Source organism: Etheostoma cragini, chromosome 9 (genome assembly GCF_013103735.1).
Source record: "Etheostoma cragini isolate CJK2018 chromosome 9, CSU_Ecrag_1.0, whole genome shotgun sequence".
Classification (NCBI taxonomy): domain Eukaryota; kingdom Metazoa; phylum Chordata; class Actinopteri; order Perciformes; family Percidae; genus Etheostoma; species Etheostoma cragini.
In genome coordinates, this window is record NC_048415.1 from 5,063,616 (window position 1) to 5,090,075 (window position 26,460).

The window sequence follows — 26,460 nt, forward strand, 5'->3', positions numbered from 1 at the left end:
ACGACTGCGCATGCGCGAAGGGATAAACCCAATAGCGTAGCCCTTAGAGGGCGAAGCCTATACGAAATATAACTATTACACTACCATCTACCTAAACACTTTTGTGGCAACACAATTACCAAATATTGTCAACACCACTAATAAACATTGCAAATGCAACATGATCTGATCTTTTTATTTCTAAAACTGTGCTCATATCAAGCTTTTTGGCTTTTTCACTGCCCTTTAATGTGATATATATCTTTTTTGTGCATGTTAGAGTTTTACAAAGTGAAAAAACTCAAATTCCATACCAAACAATCTCCAACAGAAAACCCTGTTCACAAACCGCTCCATACAGCTCTATTGTAGTCCAGCCTTTACTTCCGTGAAAATGTGCATCATTTTGTAACACACGTTATAATGCTTACCTAGCTGTTAGCGTGGCACGCCTTCACACTCTGCTTCTGAATAGCTATTTGTACTTGTCTAGCTATTAGTGATGGCCAAATGAAGCTTCGAGAACCAGTGTCTTTATTTTCTAAACCCACTAGCTGGCGCTCTTGGTTTTAAGAGAAAGGCCTAAGGCATTGCAATTCTGTATAGTCAGTACAGAGATCGCCATCTAGTGGGCTCAGAAAATAAATACACTGGTTCACAAGGCTTCATTTGGCCATCACTACTGCACAAGTGCGATTCCCAACAAAGATAGAACAGCAGTGAGATGCCTCAGTCGGTAGCTAGAAAAGTGGAGCTGCAGAAATGTGCAGTACAACAAAATGATGGTGTTTTTATTTAAATTAAACCGTGTAAACCCATTCTGGTGCAACCTCTAAATACATTTATGAAACTGAAAATTGGCATAATATGAGCAATTTTAAATGAAACCAAATAATGGATAGGATGTGGTATGAAATAATATTGTGTTTTTTCCTCCAGCAGGTGATTCAGTACTGTGCTGCCTGCTCATTAGGGAAACAGCTAAAGGCCAGAGCTAATAAGTTCTGCAGTAACAGACATGAACACTGACAGCACAACAAGAGAGGGCAGACAAACTGACCTTTCCTCATTACGACTGGATTGGAGTGGAAAGAAGTAAAGAACACAGACAAGAGAAAGAGTGATGTGGACAGAGAGATAGATAGATAGATAGATGGATAGATAGATAGATAGATAGATAGATAGATAGATAGATAGATAGATAGATAGATAGATAGATAGATAGATAGATAGAGAAAAACTGACATCTACAGGATTGGAGAGGAGGAAATAAGAAGAGAGGGAGAGAGAGAAAAGAAAAGAGAGATGCCTGTCAGTTCTGATCCAGTAAATCTGCTGGTTTTCTCTACAACACTGTATTGTAATGACACCACTGGGTTTTTCCTACATTCAGTACTGGTCAGGAACATTGCATTGCTGCTCTGCTGGACAGTCAATTTAGCACCTTACCTCAAGGAATTAACCAGTCAAAAGGCTGTGAGTTTTAGGGACAACCACATTAGAAGACCAAGCGACCCAACAACATCAAGAGCCGCAGTGGTTGGAAGTTTGAGAAGAGGGCGCCGAAAGGTCATCAATCCAGAGGACGAATTTGTGAATGATGCTCCTTTGCACACTTAGGATCAAACATTTAAGTTTTCATGAACAAGACACTCAATCCCAAACCATAAAGAAGTGTTAACTGTCAAACAGTACACATCAGAGCTACAAGCAGGTAGATCGCTTTAGCTCCATGCAAACACGTTAGTTTGTCTTTTAAAAACAGGCATCCCCATTACACTACTTACAAATACATTTTGTAGTAAACATAATTGCGGCCCGGATATTACAAAGACAACCAGGCACATAACCAATCCTTAAAACCAATAATAGGAGATACTTTGATTTAGACGATAGTGTAGTAGGATTGATTGATGCATTTGTTCATTTGCTTTTGTAAGAGGCTGCTGCACCTTTTTATGCACGATGCATGAATGTGATGTGATTTCCAATACGCATGCAATGCATTTGTGATTTAGATTGTAATACCACAGCACTACAGCTATACTCAGTACTCACGTTTGTGCAAAAGACTTTCATAGTACCTTGTAACATTTATTCTACAAACCCTGTTTTCTTATTTTACAAAAACCCCAAAACATTTGCTTATTCTAAATGCTGTGCAAAAATAAGCTTTTTATTGTCTCTGAATAAAAAAAGGCTGAAACTGGAAAGGAAAGTGTAATAAAAAAACTGAGCCCTATCGATAGAAAAGATAAAGCATCTTTCATTATTGGCCTATTGGACGGAAGCAAAAGGTCTTTCTAACCACAAGTGTGGCCTTATTTTCCAAAGATGTGTATGTGCTGGTCGATGGGAGGCTGTGCAGCTTAAAAGTCCCATTGTATATAGTAGAATTTCCATTTATTTTTATTTTTTAAAGCAGATTAAGATGCTATATAACAAGTGAAAGTTTTTCGTAAGGGGGCTTAAAGAGACAGGTGCTAAAACAGAGCGTTTCAGGCAGAGTTCAAACGGGTACGAGAAAAAAGTGTTTTAGAACATTAAAACATGTAAACATGTTCTAGTAGAAACCCAAAATACAATATGAAATTGATAATTAACATAATATGGGACCTAAAAATCCATACAAAGTTTGAGCAGGGATGGCTGAATGAAGCTTTGTGAACCAGTGTCTTTATTTTCCGAGCCCACTAGATGGCGCTCTCTGTTCAGCAACAGCTGGCAAACAACTGAATTGCAATGCCTTAGGCCTTTCTCTTAAACCCAAGAGCGCCATCTAGTGGGCTCAGAAAATAGAGACACTGGTTCACGAAACTTTATCTGGCCATCACTAGTACATGGTTGCTCATGAGAAGCAGATTTTAAAATAAATCTAGCTAAATTGCGGCAAATGAAAGGTTTTTCCACTAAAAAGGTCAATCCTGCATTAATCTACAGATAATACCTGGAGGGTTTTGATGTCCATGTTTTCATTAATTTAAGGGTCTCAATAAGTCCAAAACAGGTTGCACATAAAGAGTGCTTCCCACCAAGTAAGTAAATATGTGTCATTGCTGCAAATCAAACATGGATGTATTTGGGCTAGAATGAAAGCATCAAAGGGAATGTTATTTTGGAGGCTTCCTCCTGGCACGGTGTTAGGACATAAGCCAAGGATGTGTGGTGTCGAGGCTGGATTATGACTTTTTTTTATTGGCGGCAGGGTTGGGAGATAGAACAGAAACACAGAGATAACAAGTTCAGATCCCACAGCAGCCAGTTTGTGGCCATCAGAGACCACTTGTGTTTTTGTCCTTGATGTACTCTGGATAAGAGCAACATCTCAGTGCCTAAAGTCATTTTAACATCAGAATCTGCATTCGTGGAACCAACTTGGAAACCTCCATGTTCCACTGGAATTATCTTAAATGTGGAGCAGATCTTAGTCAAGAACTTTGTGCCAATCCACATATCACTCTACAATCTGTGTTAAAGACAACAACAGCTACAACAAATGTTTTACCTTAAAACATGGGTGGCCTAACTTCTCCGTATGATATACCTGGCTGAAATACAAAAGGGAATACAATCTACCAAGACCAAAGAGTGTACGAGCAAATAATGCAGAGAGACCCTTCAAGCTACCAGCCAGTTCCTGTAACACCACACCTTCAACTAATCCCTCCTGGTGTTAGACAGAGCTAATTCCACAAGGATAATTAACTTCAGCCCTCATCTCTCTTAAAAAGACAGTAAAAGACAGCACATTATTTCCATTTGTTCTGTTGTAATTGCAGTCTCCTCCGTATTAGTGTTGACTGGGAAAAAGAGACTGACGCAATGTTTGTTAAGGCAATGGCTTCACAAGTTAGAGAGGATGTGTGTGCCAAATAAAAGCAATGTTTGGTTAGAACTGATGTACTGTTGTTCCACCCAGTAATGGGTGAAGGAAAGGGGAAAACACTTAGGATGACAAGAAGACAAAGAAAGGTGGGGCGAAAAAAAGATACAAGCCTTTGCAGGAGGAAAACAAATCCCGGCGGTAAGACACAGACAGCCAAGCAGAGAGACAGACCAGGTCAAAATTTGTAAATGCATCTGTGTGGGCTTGCGGGGATTTAAGATGGTTTTAAGCTGATTTGAGCTGGAGAGTTGCTGTAGCTTTAAGGTCGAGCTTAAGGTGTTTCTCTGACAGCATGGGAGATAATATGCTTCTAGTAAAATAAACAAATAATAATAAAAAGTAAAAATAAATTAATAAAAAATTACTGCACCATCATATTAACATTATCAGAGATGGGAATTAAAAAATAGTAAATAAGTCAGAAAAGGAGTATTTTTAACATTGCAGGCCACTGGAACATTTGTGTGGGGTAATTAAAAACCTTCAAAACAGGTACAGCTATGAAACTAGTTTTAGGAGTCCTGCAACAGAGTCAAATTAGGACCTGGCCCTGGGGAATTTAAACAAAATGTGCTAGGCACAATTAAGTAACAGGATTACTAAATAATGAGACTTAGACTTATAGGAATTTAATAAAGGAGAACAAATAAATAAAGTTTGCAGGTTGCGGAGGCATCAACAGTTTTCATGTAGCAAAGCTGATGCCAGAGTCATAAAGAAACTTCAACTCTATTATTGTAGCTAACGACAAAATTGGGAAATAGAGAACTTGTGTCTTCCAAAAGAACCATATGAATGTGAAAATGTAGAGCTAAAGTACAGTGGGTATGGTGCCTTATTACATCTGCTTTTCTAGCAATAAAATGGTCAGTAATAGATCTGGAAAACACAGAAAAAGGCCTGAAATTGCTCAAAGAATATATGTCATAAATTGAGTGAGGGATGTAGAAGCAATATAAAAAGCTGAGAGGCTTTGAGCTGCATTTTGTCTAGGAATCAGGACATATTTACACATATAATTAGATTTATGGAGAGAGTGACTACCTCAGATTAAGAGGATTTGAGCGGAATAGCTGTGTTATTCAACCAGATAAGGTGTTTAAGAGGAGCATTAGTGGGCACCTGGAGAGGCAGAGGTGGCGCATAAACATCACACAAAAATCAATACCTCATACTATGGTTCCCTCCACATAGTTAATTTCAACCTACAGCCCCCTGCTGGTGTTTAAATCCCTTTTAAAAATCTAAATTAGCTCCCAGAAAATAATTACTGGGGTTTGATGAAGTGTTCCAAACCTATTTTAGCGTAATTACAATGGTTCTAATATGCCATTATCAGTATGGCCCCTAAAAAACCGAGCACACTAAGATGTTAAATACTGCCATTAACATTTGCCTATAAATGTTAAATGCTGTCATTAACATTTGGCTATAAGATGGAATGAAGTTAACTCAATGTTTTCTTGCCAGCCAACATGGCGCTGAGTTAAAATGACAATTACACCAGACCACACCTCACAAGGAGTATAATAAGAAGGTGAAAATACAGGAAATGGTTATGAAAAGAAAGAGTAAAGGTAATGCTGGAAGGAGGGGAAAGGTTTGAGAAGGAAAGCAAAATGACAACGTAAAAGGTTTTGGAGAAATGGGAACACTTGAACAGCAAAATGGGGGAAAGTAAACAACCTGTGTCTTTCAAATGACAGATTCACTTCCAGTCAATAGACTATAAGGTCCCTACTTAATGTCAGCTACTCATTCCTGCATGCTAAACTTTGCATCTAGGCATGCAGCCAATTAGGATAGGCCCAATCAACCCTGTGGGGAATGCCCTTCAATCATTATCTTATTTTTCATCACAACAACACAGCCAAAGATTAATTTGCTGACTGACTCAATTTGATTATTGAACATCAGGTGCATCACCCAGACTTCAAGCGTCTTGGCACGGAGCCAGCTGCCACTAGGATGAATGACAAGGCAGAGTGTAAGGATTGATGGGTTTTGCAAAACAACTGCAGCGCTATGAATGTTCCATTGCTACCTTTATTTGGAGCTTCATTTTGCTTAATTTACATTGCTGTTACTGAAGACCAAATACTGAAGGCTTGCAGAAGCACTGATCAGCTTGTATAAAGAGCACTTGTTGCTAATCTAGTAAACCGTTTTGTGAGGAAAATCAGTTTGCAACTATGAAGGACATTTTTAGCAAGACTGGCCTCATTATTTTGTATTTTAAGGAATGACATGGCACAGTTAAAGCCCAATGATAGTGGAGGTGTGTGGTACCAACCACATCCTACTGTAAATGCTTATTGTCTGCTCTTTTTGATGTGATATAGAAGCAACTTCACTTAATTTTAGTTTTCTATGTTTTGATTAAGTAAACAATATCCTCAACACCATGCTCAGATGATGTTCTCAGGTGGCACAGAGTGGAGACTGAACTCATGGGCCACGGTTTGCATTATTCAATTTAGAAGCTGCTTTTGATTGAAAGTCAGGTTTTACTGAATAAACAGTTGCTCAACATGGGCCGGTCTTATTCATCTTCAGCAATGTAGATTACATCAACAATACTTTACCCTTGCTGGTGACAAAAACCTTAATACGTAATTAAGTTTATTGCTGAGATCATAGGCTTTGAGCCTATGCCTCCTTGTCCTCAAAACCATAGACGTCTTTTAGAGAAACCTTGCTGAGCTCCATGTCAAAGCTCTCCCCATGCTAACTGTCCACTTTGCAGATTGTTATGCACTTGGAAGTAATCTGATTAAATGTCAATGCAGGACCGTTGCTTCCTCCCGTTGCTGTTGGCCCCATTCAGTGTCCAGCCATGGTAGGCCACAACACTGTAAGCGAAGCCATCGTTGTAATGGGATTAAATGGTTGCAATGTGTGAACATTCAAAAATGGTATCGGACCATCTCTACCCATATGTTCACAGATGCTTAACACTTTTATATTATAAATTAAAAGCACGGCCCATTCTCAGTCACTCACAATAAAAACAAACAGGTGCTCTCCAGATTTACAAATAAAAATTAAATTTAAATAAACCATGAAGAACTTCCACAAACAGCCAACACCTGTTTGTTCAGCCATTCGAACACTAGTAAGTAGTGTTCAGTCTGATTTTAGTATTGTTGTAAGGTTCAGATTCTCAGACTGTGTTAAGGGCGGAGATGTGTCAGCATTTCATTTTGAACTCTGTATTGTTTGTATTACTGTATGAAATCTTTACATGTCTTGTTCTGAATGTGACTTTTGTTCTGACTGCTGAGCTTCTGAATCACTCCTGAGTTAGAAAGCATGTTGTGTTACTATGACAACCAGCAATCGTGAGTTGTCACGTCGTTAGCTACTGTATGTCATTAGCTGTACTGTATTAGCTACTGTATGCACAGCTGCACAGAGTTTTCAATATGGTGTTTTTGATAGTTCTTGCTTTTTTTCTTCAATTTTATTAGGTTTGAAGACCGAATATAAAGCACAATTAATGTAAATGTCGCTGATTTTTAATGTGATGATTTGCTATTTAAAATACACAATAAACAAGCAATGGTATGATAAATCCTGCGGCACCCTTGGTCTGTCCTGAAGGCACCCCACTTTGTGAACCATTTCTGCAGGCTGCTGGAATGTGTCCAGCTGTATGATTGGCTTTATGTTTCAGCGGTGCCTACAGGCCCAAGAAATGAGCACCAAAGTTTTGTTTTGATATCAATTTCCTGCAATTTGTTGGACTGTGTTTACATGGGGAAAAAACTGTGCAGCTGTCACAATTAAACCTTGTACAAATAATAGAAAAAGAAATCCTCAACTCCCTGGTGACTCTGGCACCACAGTCGGCCACTGAGCTAAATGGAGAAACCTGCAACCGTTCCCTCCCAAAAGCTCCAAAACCAGCCATGATAGCCTTTCACAAAGACCCCCCCCCCCGTTTCTCCCCTTCCAGTATAGCAATCCCTCTTCAACTTCCATTGTGGTGGGTGAATGATAACTGTGGTTTATAGGGGAGGTGGCCCTGTGGAGAGTTTTTGATGTACTAGTCTAATAAAATTCCAATGCATTTCAATATACAATACAGATGGTTGGCAGTAACGGCTGTCCTTTTAATCTATCTATCTTTGTATTTATCTCTGCCTCCCTTTCTCTAACCCTTGCCTCCACAGAGGTGCTGTCTCTCTTAGACTGTGTGAATCCAGCTGAGGTTTGCCTTTGATGTTTGGTACCCTGCGTCCTGTAGAGAGGCAAAGACTCCCTCCTGCACTGAAATGCATCTCTGAAAAGAAAATAATGTATTTCACTAAAAAGAGGGAGATTCAGTCGAGGGACTTTGCTCTTTCTTCCGTCTGCTGCCAACATTTCACTGGCATGAAGGTGCTTGTTGACAGTTGATGTCAACAACTAACCGAGTGCATAAGGTTTAGAGCTGTGCAAGTCTAAACTTTTTATGGAGAATCGGCCCCCCAGACCCCTTGAAACACAACTGTGAAGAAATAGAAATGGTTGCAGCTGTAACAAGAAAAGGGTAGAGGGAAGTATTATCCATGGACCTTGAGCTAAGAGGAACTCCTTACATCCCGTATCCCTTTTTGATCATATACATAATTCCAGGAACCACGAAATCAGAGGAACTAAATTTAAAAATAATTTTACAAATTACCATTGATGTTTTCATCGCATCTGAACTGTGAGGCTTAATTAGAACAGTGAAGGGTTTTGAAAAAACATGCTAGCATTTAAAATGCACTATTCACACACAAGGAAAAAACACAATCACACTGATGCTGGTTTAACTGTCGTGGGACTCTGATGTTGAGTTCGATGTACTGAATGAGCACAACAGATACAAAGAGCAAGAAGCAAGAACAGATACAGATGAAAAAGGAGACTAAAAACTCCAGAACGTTTGTCTCCAAAGTAAACAATCTACTGAGTGGTCTATGGTTGCCGGTCAAATATAGAATTGATTGTAAGGTAACGTTACTTGGTTTAAAGGCATTACATGGATCGGCGCCTTTATACATTGCTGATCCCCTTACCCTTCATCACGATCCAAACTAAAACAATAGAATATTTCAAACATTGCGTGACCAAAGAAATAACAAACTCTGGGTAAATATTGGAGATGTATTTGAAAGATGGAGACAGCTTGTAGCCCAAAAGGATGCTGGGTTGGCCAATTTCCTCTTGAACAGGTAAGCTACAGGAAACAGGTAAACAATTATCTTCATTAGCGTCACACGGGCATTTTATGTAATTTCAACATCTGTGTACTCACAATGAATTATATAGCTAGAGTACCTGAGTTGGTTACTTGCAAAAACAATTGAGACACAGCCAGTAAAGTAATCCTGACTGATCCTGGCTAACGCCGACATGCTAACCCTGCTAACTGCTAACGGTACCGGCAGACCAGGCAAGCGTATCATGGATGTTCACAACGTGTTGCATGTTCAGCAGAGGAAGTGTTTCTGTCGTGTGATAACGTAATTTTAAGCTGAGTAAGTGTGTCTGTCCGTTGGTTGGAGAGGACGGCGAGGTTGTTATGTTATTAGCGGTTCCTGTCAATATATCCAGAATCAAACGTTAGCTACTCCGCTGTGCTGTGAAATAATGTCTGGCTATGTGAGGCGAGCATTTTGTAACATTGTGGATGGATGCTGTGGTCTTAGCCTGGCAACCAATGTGAACTTCAAGTCTGGGGATGAGGGGGAGGGTGCGATGACTCTCTTTTACTGCAGTAACTATTTTAAACACTTGCTCTCAGTATTAGCCTACAAATTGCACATTTGAAGTTAAAGTGCATGATATGTTTTAGAGATGTGTCTCTGACTGGTCAAGATGCTTCAATTCAAGTCAAACAGAAAATAGCCTAATAAACTGCAGTGAGTGAGCTCCTTTGCCGAGTAAATCCTGGCTTCACCAGCAATGATTTAACATCCTAATTGTCCCCACTTTTTTTACAATATTAGACAACATTTATGTCAAAGGATTTTACTGCTAGATTAACTCTGAGTAATGAATTCTGGGTAATAAAGTCCCTCAAACCTTTAAAACCTAAAACACTTGGGTTTGCCAAAGTGTAAAGCTTTTTAGTGTAGCTTTAAATTTGAGACACTGAAACAACATCCTGCACCAAGGAGAATAAGTATCATGGTCAATGTCAGCTCACTAATTATTTTTTACATTAAATCTGCATTGAAATGTGTCGCCACTGCAAGTGGTAAAATATTTTAAATGGACAATGGACATAGCAAAGAATAAATCCTCACCTTCTCTCCTGTTGACCTTAGCAAAGACCGGCCCATGGCTGCTGGTTAGCTGGGAGGAGCTTCTGAATGATGACGGCGGCAGATTGCCCACCAGTGGGCTGTCACATACTTCTGTTAACCAATCACAAAGAAGAACATTTTTTTAGGAATTATTGATCGTGTCATTGAACCTATGGATCACTATGTTACAGTGTGACTTTATTGTCAGAGGTAAGCAGACTGAAGAAAGTGAGAAAGATTTATTCCAATGGTTTAATTTTTAACTTGAAGCTCTCTCAAGTAGGGATGGCCAAATGAAGCTTCGTGAACCAGTGTTTTTATTTTCTGAGCCCACTAGATGGTGCTCTCTTTTCAACAATTGGTTGAGAATACACAGAATTACAATGTCTCAGGACTTTCTCTTAAAAAGTGGGCTCAGAAAATAAAAACACTGGTTCACGAAGCTTAATTCAGCAATCACTACTTTCAAGCACCCGGAACAGAGAATTGAAAGTTGGGGCAGATAATGGGTCACACCGAGGAGGAATAATATGAATAAGACAACTAGGATTCATAGTGAGAGAAAAGTCAACAGAGACCTTTTCATGCCTCACACACTTTGATGTCTATAAATGTCAAGGGTAGTAATTGGAGTTAAAAGTTGAGTACAAATTGCCTATGAATTAGTGACCAGTGGCTGCAATCAAATAAACAAGAAAACTATGTTAAGACTTTTCCTTGATCTTGATGGAAAACGTCAAGAGATCTAGGAAAGATGTGAAGGAAAATGAATGTATGGACACAGTAAAAGACTGCGCTGCCAATAGAACCCATCTGCACTTACACTAGGCTACCTTATTATGTGAACAAGCAATGTTATTGCTGTAAAACTTAAATGTTGCAAAAGTGACTTACTAAAAGTAGCCTAAACGTTTCATGTGGGCTATCATTAACGTGGACAACCAACTAAAGAAATATTACTTCATCACCAAGTTTGGAATTAAAATATTCATACGTTCATCATATTTTACTATACTAATATGAAGTAATTGGAAAATATATGCAAGATATTGTTTGTGTTCTTTATTAGCTGAATGGTGAGTCACTTTAAATGTTGCTGCGGCAAGGATGGTCCAGGACTTATGCTGAAGGCGATAAGAAAGGAAGCATTAAAGCACTTTTCCACAGATCTAGAGAATTCCACCAGCTCTTATCATGGCTGCCACTTTGATACTTCTGGGTAATTTCACTCTGTTAGGAAAATTACTAAGCAAAAAAATACTACTGAACAGCAGCCAGTAAGTATAATGTATGTACACGGTACAGTCATGCACCAACAAACAACCCAACGGCAACTAGTCCTTCTACTGGGACCTATAGAAGCAGAAAGTTACAGTAAATTGCAAACTCTGAAATATCAAAATGAAGGGCATAAGAGTGACAATGTTAAGCATTATCAAACAGAATCTTTGTTCAGCATTCAGTATGCTGCTGTGTTATAGTTGCAGGATGGTAATGGTGTTAAGTATATCAACATAATGCTTGACGTGTCTTTACAAGGAGTATTTTTCAGTGTAGCCACAGTCTGATCCTTTCTTATGATGCAGATAAACAATGCCAGTATAACTACTGAGAGTGCAATACACTATTGGTAGTATTTGTAGTATAATGTTAAAATGCACACTTTACATGTATTATTTGTTTTGTGCATTTGTGGTTCATTGACTTGCTTTCATAATCATCAGAAGATTGTCAGTTAGCAGTATAAACTTATTCTTCATTTGATTTGTCCAAGTCTTGACTTGGATTTATCTACATTCGAGTATCTGAGTAATTTTTTGCAACCAAATTCAGAAAAAACGTAGCAGATGATTTTTGCCACAAGATTTGGCAGGCCATTGAGGCTCTATCATTCTTTGACTGTAATCTGCAAAATCTGGGTAATTTTTGACAAATCTATGTGTTTCAACACTCATGTGAAATCTGTGGTTTGTTCCTGTTTTTTTTCCATCTCAGGAACATTGCTAAGATCAGATCTGTGGTTTCTAATAAAAGAGATGCTTTTCATGCTTTTATTTCTTGCACTGTACACTTGTTTAAACAAATCATCCTTGGACAAACAGCAAGTAGAATGCAGCAGCAAGACTTTTGTCTAAGACCAGTCACACATTACTCCCGTGCTTGAGGCTCTTCATTGGCTACCGATTGGTTTTAGAGTGCATTTTAAAATTGTAATCATTACTTATAGAGCCTCGCGTGGTCAAGCTCCCTCTTAAATCCAGGATCTATTGCATGCACACACATCTGGTTGCTCTCTGAGGTCTTCGGGCCAAGACCTTTTAACTGTTCCCAGAACACGTTTTAAAACAAGAGATGATTGTGCTTTTTCCGGAACTGGAACTCTCTCCCTTAAGCCTTTAGAGCCTTGGATTCTGTGGAAACGTTTAGAAAAGCCCTAAAGACATCTGTCTAGACAAGCATTTAATTAGCCATATGGTTTTGTATTGTATGTATTGTTGACATTAAAAACACATTAATATTGCCATCTTTAAAATAAATTCTTCTTTTAATGACACACAGACAATACAGTATAGCACACAGACTCGTGGTTATCAAATGATATGCACTTGCATGCTGTAAGGGCCGATTACAAAAAAACAATAGATGAATAGAGAATAAAGAATACATGGTAAGTAGGAAGCCAACTGTTGAGTTGAAAATCAACATCTGCCAGATCTACACTCCTAAAGAGTCCTTTAAACAGGATCAGTGACTTGATTTGCCATGTCCACCGGGCGAGCAGTTTCCCCAGAACACCTGATTATTAACTAATTATCAAATGTCCACATGTTTCCATAATAACTGCATAAGTGTCTGAAAATTCTTTTTTTAAGGAATTTTGTTTTCCACCACTGAGAAGAGAGCTAGTTCCAATTACTTACAACCCATTCAGAAGTGTCACGTCCTGTCTCCATTCTCCAACAACAAGGCTTGAGCTGAGATTACTTTGTCAACATTATTGTACTTCATTTCAATCACAGAGGGATTTTCATTACTTGAGACTATAAACCACAGGCTGTTGACAGTTTTGAATAGCCTGTCATATTGTAGTCTACCCAGTCTATTTTCCCATGTTTCTGCAGACACTTCAGAGTTTTTTTGTACATTTCCATTCAAGCTCAGACCATTTGCTGCATCTACAGACAGAAAGATATCTGCAGTTAAACTCACGGCTTTGAGTGTTAGTGCACATTAATATATTGGAAAAGCTTTGAACCATCGTCTCACGCTATTACATCCTCTGCTCACCTCTGATGTGTTTTTTAATTGGTATGCATGTGTCAGTTCTCAATTTTTTAAACCTTTGGTTAATGTTTCCATTTGATTTCAGATAGCAAAAAGGATCAAATGCAACAGTCCGGTTTGGCTTTTAGTTTTAGAATACTGATGTACATGTGTTAGCTGAATAGAATATCTATTGACCGTTTGCTATTAGGATCTATCAAAGATCATTATTTTGATTCATTTAAAATGAATCAAGGTTTTTAAAAAGATCACTCCTGATTCTGATATCTAATCAAAGGTCCAATGTGTAGGAATTTCTCCCGTCTAGCATTGAGATCCTATATCGCAATCAACTCACGCCACGCAGTTCAAAGTACGTATTACAGCTACAATGGCCTTCACGCTTCAAAAAGTCGGTCTATTGCTCTTTTCAATATCTTTTTTCTTTTTCTGGGCAAAGAAAACTCCTGTTTCGGAAATTTGGATATGTTATACGTGTGTTCCTCCGTGTTTCCTTCTTCAAAGTTGCCGGGACTGGTAAGTGACGATACCCATCAGCAACATTGGCAGCACCTGTGAGTTTATCATGTGACAGCAAAAACACAAAAGGTAAAGCCGTAGATCCTGTATGTCCCTAACCAACTTAACTATTTCAAAATTGCTAATGAATATGGAGCGTTTACCCCAGTTCATGCAAGTTAAAATGTAAAATTTCAAGTTCATACTTGGAATTGATGGTGGTGTTGCATATTCATGAAAAAGGACAAGTTTGTGAAAGGGCAAAACTGATTTTGATAATAAACAACTAAACGAATTACAGACTGAACCTTTAAAGAAAACAACCTGTATACTGTAGATATCGTTTGATCGTAACATCTTTCATAATGCTGCTGTTTCTTCATCCCTATCCAGCCAGGTCTGAAGCTGACAAAGACACAGCGCAAGCTGTGGATTATAGCGTTGCACCGAAACAGTTGATATAGTGTTGAGAGGTGAAATGAGTGCTGTACGACATTAGGAGGATAATGTGTCATGAGAGCACTGCATAGGCAAGAATAAGTGGTTAGAAGAAACAGAGGTGTTTAAACAGGCAAGGCTGATTTTTCCGAGGTGGAGTAACATTTAAAAGGTGACTTTGAGAAAAAGTTGAAAGCACAAATACAGAAAGCTGAGAGGAAAATGAAGGCAAAAGGCTGCTGAACTGTCAGCCAGCGACCAGGGCTTTGTCAGACACAGATATATGGATCTGCAAAGCATTTCGAAAACAGAGCTACAAAGAATGCACAGTTTATTTACTCAAGTCTTGACAGAAGGCTGTAACCTGACAGCAGAAGGGGATTCAATATAATACAGACCGCATTTACAGAAACCTAATATGTCACAAAGCGTTGTAAGGACATGTACTGCATTCTGCAGGTCATTTACCAAATATTTTTTAGTGTAATTTGGTAGACTACTAGACTACTATTGCAATCACTTATTCTGTTTGTATGAAGCATCAACTGATGCAAGTCAAATGAAAACGCTGAGATGCGGCTGGTGTCTTTTGAGCTTGAGGCACAGGGTTAAAGGTGCAAGAGAGAGAGACAGAAAGAGAGAGAGACAGAAAGAGAGAGAGAAAGAGAAGGAGAAAGAGAAAGAGAAAGAGAGTCCATCCATCGGCAGTATATCACCCAGTTTACCATTTTAGTGTCCAGAGAGACATCAGATCCAGAGAGACTGAATACTGATAAGACATCCAACACTTCAACAAACTAAAAGGTAAAAGAGTTCAGTGTTGACTTGTTGCACGCACGCACGCACGCACGCACACGCACACACACACACACACACACACACACACACACACACACCTACCACTGTTGCATTCAGTGTGTAACAGCTGTGCTTGTGTGTTTTTGTCTTTACAAACCTCTTACCCAAAGACAAAGGTACAAAAAAAGATTATACATTGTTGGAAACACTGCTGATAATTAAAATGTGCACAAGAGCAAAAACTCCCACTGCATCACTGAGCAACATTTCTAATTTTAGGAAGTAACACTAAAAAAAAGAATTTAAACTTGCATTTACTACCAGAACCCAAAAACATACCCTTTAGGACTTGGAATCAAATTTTCTGAAATGTGGTCACAATAAAGGAAATAGCCAATAACAGTTTATTTTAGACAGGTAGTGTTTCTAAGTTTTTTTTAGATGGTGACAGACATTAGAAGGGTCTAAAGAAAGAAAGATGAAGGACATGACCAGAAAGAGTGTGTTGACACCTGACAATGTTTAAACTGTACAGAAATGACAACTAGTACTATAATTAATATAAAATGTTCATGCTAAAAAAAAATAAAGACTGTATGTCACACTTACATTGACAGAGACAGAGACAACATTAACACAGTGGTGTTTTGCAGGTTATAATGTTAACCATGTTCACTGTCTTAGTTTAGCATGTTAGCAAGCTAACACTTGATAATTAGCACTGAACACAAAGTACTACATTTAAAATACCTGCCATTCATTTTGAAGGTATTTGATCATAAACCACGTATTGCACAAATTGAAATGTTGAACTTATGATGGCATTAGATGATGATCACAGCAAGAAAGTTCCGTGTTCCAATCCTGGTCGTTCCGGGCCTTTCTGTGTGGAGTTTGCATGTTTTCCCCGTGTTTGTGTGGGTTTCCTCCGGGTGCTCCGGTTTCTTCCCGCCATTAAGACATGCATGCTGGATAATAGGACAGCTGAAAATTAGCCAACTTGCTAACACTGGTGCATTTCCAGAAATGTTGATTCATGTGCATTGTCCTGATCAAATAAATAAATAAACTAAAAACAATTTTACAATTCATCCTCTGGGGACCATGGATGTGTGTTTTAAATTTCAGAAGAACCCATTTTAAAGTAAACCAACATTATAACCTCATGGTGCTAGAGGAAAAGTCAAAGGATCACCAAGGTCAATAGGATTCTACCTCTGGGGAACAGTAATCTCTGTACAATATTTCATGGCAATTTATCACAAATGTGTTGAGTCTGAACCAAAGTGTTGGAAAGATCGACCCGATAGACCCACATGTCATTCCAAAGAAAAGGACCTCAACTGTCAAACACTTTGGTTTCTATACAATGAACATTATGGTTTTATTGAGCCTCGAGCATGGCTGCAACTCTAATCTTGTTTCTAAGAAACTATTACTCAAAGTTTATAGATTCCTCTAAAGCAGACCAAATTAAGCCCATTTTGTACTACAAGTCAGCTGTGATTGATAACAGGTTTCCAAAAGCCTTTATAAGTAAATTAACTTTACTTATGAACTCAGTTTGTGACTTTCTATCTGAGTTTTGAGGCGTCAACTAAAACATTTTGATGAGTCATCCAAAATTGCAGTCAAGCAGTTTGGCTGAGACTGATGTAAATGCTGCAGACTGGAGCCTGACAGCTTAAATGAGACACACTGGTGCCGGTCCGACTGCTAACAATGAGAGAAAAAGTTGTTCTTCATTTCAAGCCCTTCATCTGTCTGTTGGTGACACACCAGGCAGGCCCCGTAATTCTGCTGACTCTCACCATCTAAGACCTCCCCTGTTAGAAAATCACACAATGCACTTGTAAGTGCTGTTCTCGGCAACAAAATGAACTACTTTTTCTCTGTGAAATGGTATAAAAACAATGCTGTAATTTCTTCCTTGCTAACTGCATTAATATGTGGCTCCATGGGAGGCAAACCTAATGAGCAGAATTAAAACGATCAAAAGAAAACGGCATTGTAACAAAGCAGCAATTAAAACATTTATCTGGAGTCTGCGAGGTTTAACCCTCATAACATGAGCACACATGCAGAGTGCTAAGACAAGCAAAAAAATAAATGACTGCTAAACACATCAGTAGTAAGAAGAGGGATTCAAAAATCATTCACAATGAAATAGGTCCGTTTTATGCAGATTTGAGAGAATTGCTGCAGGTTACATCACTTCGACTAATGGACCCAGGGGTAGATACTACATGCAGTATGTGATGAACATTTTATTAATGGATGATATTTACATTTCAAAATAGGGACAAGAAATTAAATGGCACTTTTTTCTCATTGGGGACATTAAGTCACTTTGCTAAAAACAATTGAAACATAACCCACTACAAATTATCATGCTCTGCTTTCTGTTTTGCCTCGAGCACTAAGGGTTGGCTTTCCCTATTATTGGAGAACAAAAATGTTCTAAAGCAATGTGTTTTAACGATACAGCAAAGCATTGTCTTTTTTCTGAAACACAACAGTTGAGGAAAGAATCTGTGCTTGACCCTTAAGTTACATAGGTTGGTGGGTAAATTGCAACAAGTCTTCCTAATTAAACTACAAAATTTGATGTAATTGACCTGCTAAATGACACATAACACATGGTTTGGGTTCAAATGACTACTTTGTTTAGGGGAGGAGACCTTCGCCATCATGGTCAAAATAGGAACGTCTTGGTTAAGGTTGGGGAACGACTGCAGTCTTTAAAGGAAACCAAAGTTGAGTTTTTGCTGTTTTGTCGACACACCCATCAACTCTGACATCCTCCCTCTATACTTTGTGGCTCTATAACAAAGTTGCACTACCTTCACAATCAGCTGAAACTCCTCGACTACACACAGGCCATCTCTGTTTTACTAATTATGTCACTTCTAAAACCAACTGGCTGCACCAGTGAGGATTCAAGCATGTCCTTCTTCTGAATTATTAATTTGGCAAACGTGTATTTTGTATTTTTCTGTCAATCAATTTTTGTAATTTTGTTCATCATTCTGGTTGGTCATATGTAATGTAACTAGAGAGGGAGGTCCAGACCAGAATCAGTTCATGAGTAAGAGTCCTGATGGTTGTGTTTACTATTTTAACATGCACTGCTCCTACACTCCTCAAGACAACAAATATAAAGGCCATTTAATTGGAAAGAAGGAAGGTCAAAGCAGCAGGTTATTATTAATTATAGCTAATCTGATCTTAATTGATTTAATCTCTTTAATTGATTGAGAATGCGAGAAATAAGGGAGGATGAGTGGCACAAGGCTTGCAGTAACTACACTGTATCACAATTGTTTTTTTAAACAAGCTTATTACAACTTGAGTCTTGTTTTGCCAGTTTGTGGTTAAGCAACATTGTTAGGCAGCTTTTAAATTAAGTTTCACATTTGCCCAAAAAAAAGCAGATAGACAAATTTCATTGTAACACTATTCACATTTTTTTATGATTAAGAAAGGAAAGTAGCAAAAGACCAAGCAGAAGAAATGTGACTGCAGTTTTCAGCATGAATTGAAAAAAGTATGTTACAGGCACATGACATCTATAGAAATGTGCTGCAATGTACTACTTTGCTTTGTTATTAGTTTACTATAACATTTGAGACTAAGAAATTAGATCAACATATGGATTACCAAATATTAGATGATTTCATCGCAATAAGCCATTTAACATTAAAATTGCCTTAAAGAACTGAAGGTTGACACATCTCCTACTGTATGAATTTAATTCTGCTCACAGATCATTATCGTTGCCATGCATGAGAAAGTGACAATGTCTTCAAATGAAGTACTTAACCTATTTCACAACAGCAGGGTATTTATAAAAAAAAAAGCAATTTCATAAAAAAAAAGAAAGAAAACATTTTACAGTAATTTCTCCACGCTGGCAGGAAAGTACCATGATACAGAATAACAGAACTTTTATGCTGAAACTTGTGTTTCAGCATAAAGAGAGCTGCAGCTGTGTGAGGGGAGTCAGACAAATTAATCTGACATCACACACACACACATACACAAACACAACCCCCACACACACACAGAAAAACCTACTGATGGGTGAAATGAGAGAAGGAGTTTGGAGTGTCACTGCATGGTAAGACAGAGGGCAATGAACCAAACTCCACTTCTTTTTGTGTGCATTCCCTCTTCTACCATCTCCAGCTGTACTGTACTCCTTTAAATTATACATTGCTTGTTTCATTGCCAGTGTTTGGCTTGGGCTGGGCATTGTCCACTGTTATTTTGACCATATCATTACATTTGGTGGAATGATCAGTTTAATCTCTTTCAGTTAATAAAAAAGTCCTAAAACGTTTTGGTATTTGAGACATTCAAAATCAATTTTACCTTTGGGGGCGCTCGGTGCTTCTGAACTACACACTTGTTTTTTGAAGAGAGGGAGAGTAGCTTAGGTACTGTACGTAGGTTTAATTTTTAGGTACTTGTGCTGTACTTTTAAAATTTTAGTTCCATGCAACTTTATACTTCTACATCTCAGAGAAATACATTGCAGTTTTTACTATACTCATCTCACAGCTATTGTTACTACTGCAGTTAAGTAACAGATTAGGATTTTACACATAATCACAAAAACACATTAAACTATAAAGCGTTAAAGGGGAACTACGCAGTTTTTTGTGTGTGATTAATTTACCTTAAGTGAACAGCTGCAGTCATTGCAATGGTTATATGACTTTTTTCGAGTTTCGGCAGGCAAGTTGGCGGACTCATCGTCAGGAAGTATCGCGTGATATCAGGTCTCGCGATGTAACAAATTGCTTTACGGTACTGCACACATACGCCTGTTCAGGAACCGAGAAAGCGAGGAATGCACAGTCAGAGGAACATAGAAAACGTAAACGGCAGACTGACTGACAGACACACTTAAGATAAGGGCAAATATCTATTCCAAAGCTGTAGGGTGAGCTGTATAGAGAAACCTGCGAAGAAAAAGCTAAATGGACAAAACTACATAGCCACCCTTTAATGCCTCAGAGATCGAAATACATAACATGATATAAATAAGTCTAAAAGTAAAGAAAACATTTTCCTTATTGAATTTCTTATTTCTTACTCCCCATCTTTGCTTTTTAAAAAAGCAACAACAAAAAAATGCAATACAGTTTTTAGGGGTTGGATATCAACTGTCATTGTGTTTTTGGGTCACACAAAGCCCCGACAGGCTGTCAGAAAAAAAGGAGATAAATTCACAGTATATCACTGTGTCACATCATTACCACACAGTGGGGTTTTAATAGCTGATGCCCACAGTCTCTACTTTGCTCCTGCTTTAGAGAGTGACAGTGAATAGTGACTTCAGCAAAATGTGGCTGATTGTCAGACCAATAAAAAGTCATCTGAGATAATGACAGGGCCATTTGATGAATGGGTCTGATTTTAGGGAGGCAGACATCCACTGGGGAGTTGGCCTTGGACAAACACAAAATCCCTCAGGTCACAAAGGCAGATGGATGGACTGCAGTTCTCTGTCACTTTTATCGCTTAACTACTTGTCCATGGATTAATCAATCTAGATTCATGACTGGCAGCTCCAGGCTCACACCACCAGTCGCTGCCACCTTTATGCAACCTTGACTTAATCAAAACCTCTTCATGGCTCCACTTTTACTAAACACATTTTCATAAATGACACTATAGAAAAAAGAAGGACGGGGCAATATATCCCCAACTGCTTTACTCTTTCTTCATGGTGGTTCTCCAAGACGCCATCGTCTTATAAAGCATAAAGGACAGCGGGGTTTTGCAGAGAAAATGTCTCACACATTCACACCAAATTGATTTTATTCAGAGGTTTATGTTCTCTCAGTGCACACCACCACCTCATTGAAAAGTAATAAATTCTGATGAGACAGGGCAGTTCGCATATGAAGCAGGGAGCTAGGTCCAAATTCAAATCAACTCGTCTCCCAGCATTTTTTTTAACAACTTATTCTCTGTCTGGCGGTGGACAGGAGGAGACGCATTTCCAGCAGTCGGAGAAAATAACAGCACCCTAATGCTCTCCTCCTCAGCCTCAGCTAGTTAAATAATCAAGCGCATATACCAAACATACAGTCTTAGCCATCTGAGAGTTGAAACATTCCTGAAGACACCATGCTGCTTCCCCCAGTGCAATACATCAAAATGAACGCAAAAGTTGTGTTTCTGTAATGTTTTAGAAAAATGCCAAATCGATTTCTCTGCTTGTACACTGCCTGTGGTAAAGTGGTACTGATGGGAACTGCAAAATGAAACAAAACTTAGGGGGAGAGCATGCAAGACACATTTCCCCCCCTTAACGTTGATAAAGTTGAAGGGAGGAAGAAGGTAAGGATTGTTTTCCAGAGAAATTGTTATAAATGGTGATGATGATAACACGACGATTAGTTGACAATACCCACCATAGAAATGACAGCATAAGTTATTTTTCCAACTTGTGACAAACCATCCTGGCAGCTTTAGTATAAATGGGTTTGAAAGAGAGAGAGAGAGAGTGCGACATACAGTATATCAACAGAAAAAGACAGAGAGAGTACAGCTAAAGATGAAGAATGACAAAAACCTCCTGTCCTTCATGTACAAAACAGGATGAATGATGGTGACTGAACTGAAACCTTGTCATTGCTTAGGAGGCATAATCTGGATGGAAGACAGGTCATTAAGTGGATGATAAACGCTCTGACTGATAAGGCAGTTTGCTGCAGAGCAAAATATATTAACGACAGTGGAGCGATACAGTAAAGTCTCCGGTTTTGTGATTTGTCTCTTGGAATTTTTTGTGTCTGAGCCAACACAAACGATGTACCCATACCATCCAGGATTTGGGATCATTTCATTCCTATTGATACCACTCATACGTTTGTTCTTTTTTACGGCTGCGTCTTACCAGAGAATCAATGCAGTCTAAGAACCACAATGTCTGTTAATGCATACATCCCTCCTATCTGCCATCCATGGCCAGCACCACCAATCAGTGGAGAAAAGGCTCATTAGTGAGGTTTTTGTCGCTGCGATGCCAACAGGGATTGATGACAGAAAATGTTGACCTTATTTACAGCATCATTCCAAGAGAGTACCGTATAATTACAGTAGGGAGGGATGTTCATCACATCAACAACTTCAAGAGTGCAACTATTGAAACTATTCATTAAAACCTCCTGAGACATCATATACATGCACTCAGGGACTTAACAACGGTGTTAAATAGGAGAACCATTTCTCACACAAATTCTCTCATTCCATAAAATTTTGGTCTTCTACCATAGCCATTTAATTAATTTTTTCTCTTCTGAAATATTGCGTCTACTCAAGAACCCACTTTTTAGGATATTTTATGAAACCTGTTTGGTAGCCTACAAAACCGATGCTGAAGCAGCAGCAGCAGCAGCAGCATCCTCCTGTGCAACTCTCCCACATCTCTATAGAAAGACCACAGTCTCTCTTTCTCTCGTGAGGAAAAATCAAACGCAAGAAAAATAAAGCTAAGAACACAACTTGTGGGATTCACTCTCTAAAAACTTGACAGGCGTAAGATCTCCAGAGGATGTGAGCTCCCTTTCAACTACAAGCCCCCGCGGTGGTCGGCTCAGACCCAGCCAACTGTTTAATTCGCTAAATTCACAGAATAAACCGCATGAGCTACAGTAGGACTTCTTCCTGAAGTGTAGAAACGGGTCGCAGCGCAGATCATAATCGACTCGCAGCCAGCTGCTGCCTTAACTTCCTTCTTTTATGCTGCATGCATTAATTTAGAAATAATTAAAAGTGAGAGCTTTTTTTTTTTTTTTTCGGAATATATAGGCCAGAGCTGGAAAAAATTAGTTTATGAATCATTAGATGAACTGCTTTGACAATCGTTGAAATAATTTAAGCAAAATTACCAAAAGTGCAGCTTCTCCAATGTGAGTATTAGCTTTTCTCTGACTGACATCCAAACTGAAGCTCTTTGGTTGTTTTTTGGACTGTTGGTCAGACAAAACAGGATATTTAAAGACGTCCTCTTGGACTTTGGGAAATTTACATTTGACATGATTACTGGGGAATATTAGCAAATAACCCCTCATTACAGCCCTAGAATAGCTGAGTTTGGCTTCTCTTAATTAATCAATAGAGATATTGAAAAATATCTCAGTTATTAGGATTCATTCTAGCTTTATGGAAATTAGCCCTTATTATGTTTGACCAATTCCATTTTGTCATTAGCTTTCACAAAGAATAAAAAAACACAAATTTCATCTTTATCAGTTTAAAGTAACAAAAGCGACATGGCATCAACCAGCCAAATTCAGCATGCCCCCCTAATTGTTGGTCATACCTACAGTCTAGTAAGAATGAACCATGGTTAACAAAATCCCGCTCTTCCTACCAAGGAAGCGCACAGAGCCGCTCACCTTCTCCACCTGTCCCACAGGAGCCAAGCAGCAGCGAGCCGATCAGCGCAGTAATCCCGGCGATGCTTTTACTCCCCAAAGGCATGTTGAAGCGACGGGATGCTGCAGAGTTTAATCCCACCAGTCGGAGGGGAGACAGTCTGTCCGTCCTCCTCCTCCTCCTCGTCTCCTCTAAGGTTGTCTCCTCTGGCTCCGCTCCGGTGCGCTGCGCTGCAGTAGCCCTGCTCCCTGCCCTGCTGCCACGGGGGACCGGCCGGTACCCAGTCGGGGGGAGAGGGATGCTCTCACACCGCCTGCCCTGCCAAGCGATGGAGGGGGAAAAGAAGGAACGAGGAAAAGATGAAGGAGTGTTTTTACGAGACTGCGGTGGGTCCGAGTCCAGCGCACCGCCTCCTGCACTGAGATGCTGAAGAAGCTCAGAAATAGTTCCCGAGTCCCAGGACTGGTTTCACTCCAGCGCAGGGAGAGCACGTGGCTTGCTGTTTAACTGAACTCTTTGAACTCCTCCCCTCTGGGAAGAGATACAGGTCCATCAGAGCGCGGAACACACTGATGAGTTATACCCTACAGCCATCAACACACTGAACTCTGCACTGAAATCCAAGACCTTTCGGACACAACTGAGTTATCTTTTATTTAATATTACATATGGTGCTATACTCAAAACGGGTTTACTCTTAAACGGTTAACACGCATGTGTATGTGAGCACGTGTGTGTGAGTGTGAGATGTTTTGAATAGGCATATTTAATGCAGGTTTAAAGGATATTTTTGAGCACCGTGTCAGGTAGTGCACCTTAATATCACTGCCACTGAAAGCAATGGCAATAATGGAATAATATCTTATTTTAATTCTTATAGTTGTGAGCTATCAAAAAGCCACATGTAAAGGTCCGGGTGCCTAAACAGAAGCCTGGCACCTGAAACTTGCAGGTAAAGCCCAGGGGCCACCAATGGCCCCATGGACCTCTGGGACTTCTTCCCAGTAGGCCAAGCTTTTCAAACCAACATAATTGAGACATCAACTAAAACTAAGCAAGCAGAGGATCACATCAATTTCTGGAAGTCCACTTTTAAAATATCCCCTGCGGTCATGTGTTAAGACCTTGGCTTGGAATAAGAATCTATGCTCATCACCAATTTAGGCTCTTAACTCCACACACACACACACACACACACACACACACACACACACACACACACACACACACACACACACACACACACACACCTTAAAATTACATCCACTTCACTGTAAAGTCCATTTTCAGTGTTTTCACATCACACTTGTCCAAGTTGCATATTGGACCACAATTTGCATCTGGATTAGTCGTGACGCCCAAAATTACTTTTTTAAGGGGAGCACGGAGAAGCGTCAGCATATGAATGTGAAAACTCAGCAAAACATCATTCTGTTGTGTAACGTTAGCATTTCCAATGGTAGCCAACTACAGTTTGTGTTTTAGTTCATACACTGTGTCCTGCACGTCAACTAAAACAAACTCAACATGAAATGAAACACTAAGTCTACAAGTGATTGAATAATTCTATCGTCACGACATCCACACAATCTCATGAGCAGCTAACCAACTGTGGAAAGCAAATTAAGGTAACGTTACTTATTGTTAGTTAGCATCGGGTTGACACCTTAATTACCTTTAGAAATATATCCACCAACAAACTAGTGGAAAGTTCTCAAGTGCACATTTTTTCCTATTGGCTGTCTTAAAGGAATACGCCACCGTTTGATGAAACCGGGTTAGGACTATTCACCGTCTGTCTTCTATATTAATGTAGGTGGGCAAACATTTGCTTCTCAGTACATGCATCAGTTCGGCAGCGCCGCTGCTGGCTCAGCTTAACATAGTAAACGGAATCCTATGTCGCCGTTTAAAATGTTGTACAGTAAGTAAAAGTGAGCAAAAAACAACAAAAAAACAACGTAATTACATCTTGTGGCTTGCGTATTCACAAGTACAAATAGAAATGCAGATTAAGACTAGACGATTTCCTAGGCAGATATTGACTTGGGACTATATTGGGTGGAAGTAGGCTACAGCCGAAGCGCCGCTATTTGGGCACAGACACATCGCGCATTACCTTAAAAAAACCACTTCTGTCAACATGACAGCATGGATATTACCCGGCTAGTTTTCCTATAGTAGACCATGAAGGACAATGAACATGGCGTGTTTTGTGAGCGACAATGTGGTGGTGTGAGGGTGGGGGAACATGCCGACTGAAATGAGCGCGCCTGCAGTTGTGTCACAGCTACCGAGGATTTCTTTGCGCTGAGCCATCCTACAGTACTTGACTTCTTTTTTTGGTGCAATAAAGTCGACTGGAAAAAACGCCATATAGACCCAATAAACAGCTGTCCAAAGAGTAAGTAATTATTGTAAACATGACGCATGGTTATTTGACGTTTGCATGCACTGAGACATAAATGCATTTGCCCACCTAAATAAATATAGAGACGGTCAATAACTCTATTTCAACAATCAGTGGCGTAGTCCTTTAAGTTTCAGAATAATACCTTTAAGTTAATATAGGCTAAGCAACTTAGCTTCAATGAATCCCAGAGAACAGTGCTGTGCGGTGTTCTGTGTAGTATGTGCAAATTATTGGTGGCCAGGTTAAAAGGAAGATCTGTGAGAGTATTTCAAATTCAAATGTAACTATTTTCTGTTATGTTAAATAATTAAGTCAAGCCCTTGCCTTAAATGCCTACGATTTAATAAAGAATATGGATTTGGATTAATTTGAAGTCCGTTTAAATGTTGGGAAAGTAAAACCAAAAACATTTTATGGTAACACGTTATATGAATGAACTATCATTTATATTCATACATCCAAACTAAGGGACTAAAGCATGCGGT

General features: G+C 39.2%; 1 protein-coding gene across 3 annotated transcripts in view; it reads right to left on the minus strand.

The window, feature by feature from the left end:
• LOC117950617 (contactin-associated protein-like 4) overlaps positions 1-24,037 on the minus strand; it is an 89,848-nt gene extending 65,811 nt beyond the window's left edge. For all 3 annotated transcript variants that reach the window (XR_004657953.1, XM_034881801.1, XM_034881800.1), the window contains exons 1-2: positions 23,583-24,037; positions 10,147-10,257 (exon numbers count right to left, since the gene is read on the minus strand). Coding sequence is in view for 2 of the 3 variants with exons in the window: in XM_034881801.1 (XP_034737692.1) it covers positions 10,147-10,257; positions 23,583-23,667 (196 nt within the window). In the remaining variant the exon portion in view is untranslated. The remainder of the gene's footprint in view (positions 1-10,146; positions 10,258-23,582) is intronic.
• Between the last annotated feature and the right edge of the window lie 2,423 nt (positions 24,038-26,460).